Source organism: Rutidosis leptorrhynchoides, chromosome 5 (assembly GCF_046630445.1).
Source record: "Rutidosis leptorrhynchoides isolate AG116_Rl617_1_P2 chromosome 5, CSIRO_AGI_Rlap_v1, whole genome shotgun sequence".
NCBI lineage: Eukaryota > Viridiplantae > Streptophyta > Magnoliopsida > Asterales > Asteraceae > Rutidosis > Rutidosis leptorrhynchoides.
In genome coordinates this window covers 453,125,079-453,128,209 of record NC_092337.1, presented here as the reverse complement: position 1 = coordinate 453,128,209, position 3,131 = coordinate 453,125,079, and the positions used below count along the sequence as shown (strand labels likewise).

The window sequence follows — 3,131 nt, the reverse complement described above, 5'->3', positions numbered from 1 at the left end:
CATTCTATTGTCAATGCATCTCAATCTGCCTCTGATCCTAATTCTTCCATTCCTGATAAACCTCCAAAGCGAAAGCGTCAGCGTAGGAAAGTGTCTAACCGTAAATCTTCTAGTATTAAGGTTGAATGTGAAGCTTGCATTAGATTCAAACTTATTGAGGGTAAGATTGTTATTTTTAAGTTTTTTTAGGGGCATACTCACAAACTCATAACTGAAAGGAATAGGAATTTGTTGAATAAGAGGAGAAAGTTGGATCCTGAACACATGGAATTTCTTTTCAAACTCAGTACTCGATCAAATATGGGTGGATTTAAAGCTCACACACTTTTTAGTGCTCTTAGTGGTGGTATTGATAACGTTGGTCCTTTGCCTGTAGATTTCAATAATTTTCATCGTGATTTGATCCAATCGTTAGGTGATGTTGATGCACATATTGCTATTCAACAATTGCTTATGAAGAAAAATTCTTTACCAAACTTCAGTGTCGAGTATTATTGTGATCATAATAATTTTTACGTGGGGTTTTTTGGGCTGACAATATTTCTAAGTTGAACTACAAAGAGTTTGGTGATATTGTTGGCTTCGATGCTACATATGGTACAAATATGTAAGTTTTCTGTAATTTTTATCTATTTATTTTTATCTATTTATTAGTTTATTTTATCATTTAATACTTTATCTTTAGCATTCATCTTATAATTTTTATGCTATTTTATAGGTATAACATGGTTTTTGTACCTCTTACCGGAGTTGATAACCATAAGAAGCTTGTTATTTTTGGAGCTGCTTTATTAGCTAGTGAAAGCATAGAATCGTTTAGTTGGTTTCTTGATTGTTTTCTCAAAGTTTTTGGGACTGAACCGGGCTTAGTGTCCACTGATCAAGACCCATCAATGTTGGAGGCTATTAAAATAAAGTTTAAGACTGCGCAGCATCGGTTATGTATGTGGCATATCAGTCAAAAACTTGAAAAAAGGTAAATTTTTTAGTATAATTCATGTTTTTGATATCATTCATTTGTTTTATATTATTTTTTTTATAGGTTGGTCGTGAGTTGTTTTCAAATAAAGATTTTCGTAAGTAAATGAATAACATATTCTGGAATCAAGAGTTGAATGCTGAAAAGTTTGAAAAGTGTTGGCAACATGTTTTAGATGAATTTGGCTTGCATGATGTTGATTGGTTTAAAGATATGTATGCTATGAAGGAGAAGTGGATTCCGTGTTTTTTCCGAGATACACCAATGGCTGGATTAATGAGAACGTCATCACTTTGTGAGAGTGAAAATTCATTCTTTATAAAATGTAAGAACAAGCATTCTAAATTGGTGGAGTTTTTTTCACGCTTCGATGTTGTTGTTGAAAAGCAACGCCATAACAACACGGTTCTCGAGTTTGAAATGTATAATAGATCTATTAATTGTGTTACCAATAAGCAAATTGAGTTGCATGCTAGGGATTTTTATACACCAACCATGTTTCTGTTAGTTCAAGAAGAAATTTTTCAGTCTTCCATTTCTTGTGTGCAAATTAGCTCAACCACTGAAGAGAATGAAGACAAACAATTATGTGTAATTCAAGAGAAATTTACTCTCCCTCGTCCAAACTGGAAATATAAGGTCAGGTTTCACTTCATATCTTTTTTAATTTTTTCTAATCTGAATGCTTACATGTTTTTTGTTTTAGTATGTTTTATGTTAATTTATTTTGTTTTTTCATTCATCGTCTTTTTTTCATTCATCATTTTGTTTTTCTTTCTTTATATTGTCATTCATCATATTTTTTTCATTCATCATATTTTTTAGATTAAAATGTGTTTTTGTCATTCATCTTGTTTTTCATTCATTATCTTTTTTGTCATTCATCATATTATCATTCATTATCTTTTTGTCATTCATCTTGTTTTTAACTTTTTAATTTACTCTTGTTTTAGGTAACTTTTGATGTTAAAACTGCCGAAGCCAACTGTTCGTGTTTGCTTTTTACACGTGAAGGTCGTTTATGTAGGCACATATTTTATGTGTATCATGTTCATGATGTTGTTGCTATCCCCATGGTTCATTTGTTGAGGAGGTGGTCAAAGGAGGTATCTGAAACATTTAATTCCATTTTCGTGTATTCTGATGATAAGTCTGAATCCAAGAAGATTATTAATCACGTTTTCAACAAGCTTAGGAAGGTTTCCTCTGTTTATCGAGATGATATAGATAAACTTGTTAATTTTAGAGAGAAGTTTGATGTCTTAATTGATGATTTTCTTGGTTCTATTCCTGATGAGCATTCTACATCTACTAGAGGTGAACATATTAATAAACTATGGGGATTCTCTAAACCAGTCAATTCGAATATCCGTGCTCCGGAGAATATTAGAAACAAAGGTCAACGTAGATCAAATCGGATATTGTCTTCCAAAGAAGTGGCTGTTAAGAAACATGTTAAAATAAGAGCTTGCAAGCGTTGTGGTATTCATAGTCACAATGTTCGTACTTGTACTACTGACCTCACTGAAGTACATAATGCAAAGAATAAAGGAAAAAATGTCGTCAACTTTGAATTAGAAGACGAAAGTGAAGAAGATGATGAAGACCTGGAATATCAAGATCAAGATTCTGATTCCGATTAATTTTTACTATTTTATTTTTTTTATAAATTTTCTATATGTTTTATCTTTTTTTAAAAAAAAATTTGTATAAATTCCTTTGAAATTAGATTACGAGGTAATTTCCAAGTTTTTTTTTTTATCATTCATTAAAGTATTTTATTATTCATCTTTTTTAATCACATGTCATAAATTTTATCATTCATTATATTGAATTTATATGTTTCGTTATTCTATACCTTATTTTTCATGCTTTATCTATAAATTTTTTGTATTTAGTATATCATTCATTTATATCTTTTTTATTGTTCATGTTGTTTTTAGTCATTCATCACCTCTTTCTTGTTTTTTTTCACCTTTTTTTATCAATTATCACCTCATTTTAATCATTCATTACCTCATTTTAATCATTCATCACAATATTTTTACCATTCATAACCTACTTTTATCATTTACCACCTACTTTTTATCATTCATTTTGTTTTTCATCATTAATCACCTCATTTTTATCATTCATCATCTCATTTTTTTTT

At 29.9% G+C, this 3,131-nt stretch overlaps 1 protein-coding gene across 1 annotated transcript; it reads left to right on the top strand.

Annotated features, from left to right (window-relative positions):
• The first annotated feature begins 1,084 nt into the window (after window positions 1-1,084).
• LOC139850164 (protein FAR1-RELATED SEQUENCE 12-like) lies at window positions 1,085-2,622 on the top strand. The gene is made up of 2 exons (XM_071839752.1): window positions 1,085-1,618; window positions 1,933-2,622. Exons 1-2 carry the CDS (start codon window positions 1,085-1,087, stop codon window positions 2,620-2,622), a joined length of 1,224 nt encoding a protein of 407 aa, XP_071695853.1.
• Window positions 2,623-3,131: the final 509 nt, after the last annotated feature.

Excerpts from the sequence above, each read along its gene's own strand:
- LOC139850164 (XM_071839752.1), top strand. The coding sequence starts at position 1,085 with ATGAATAACATATTCTGGAATCAAGAGTTGAATGCTGAAAAGTTTGAA. Across the intron at positions 1,619-1,932 it reads GTCCAAACTGGAAATATAAG|GTAACTTTTGATGTTAAAAC; the intron begins GTCAGGTTTCAC and ends CTCTTGTTTTAG.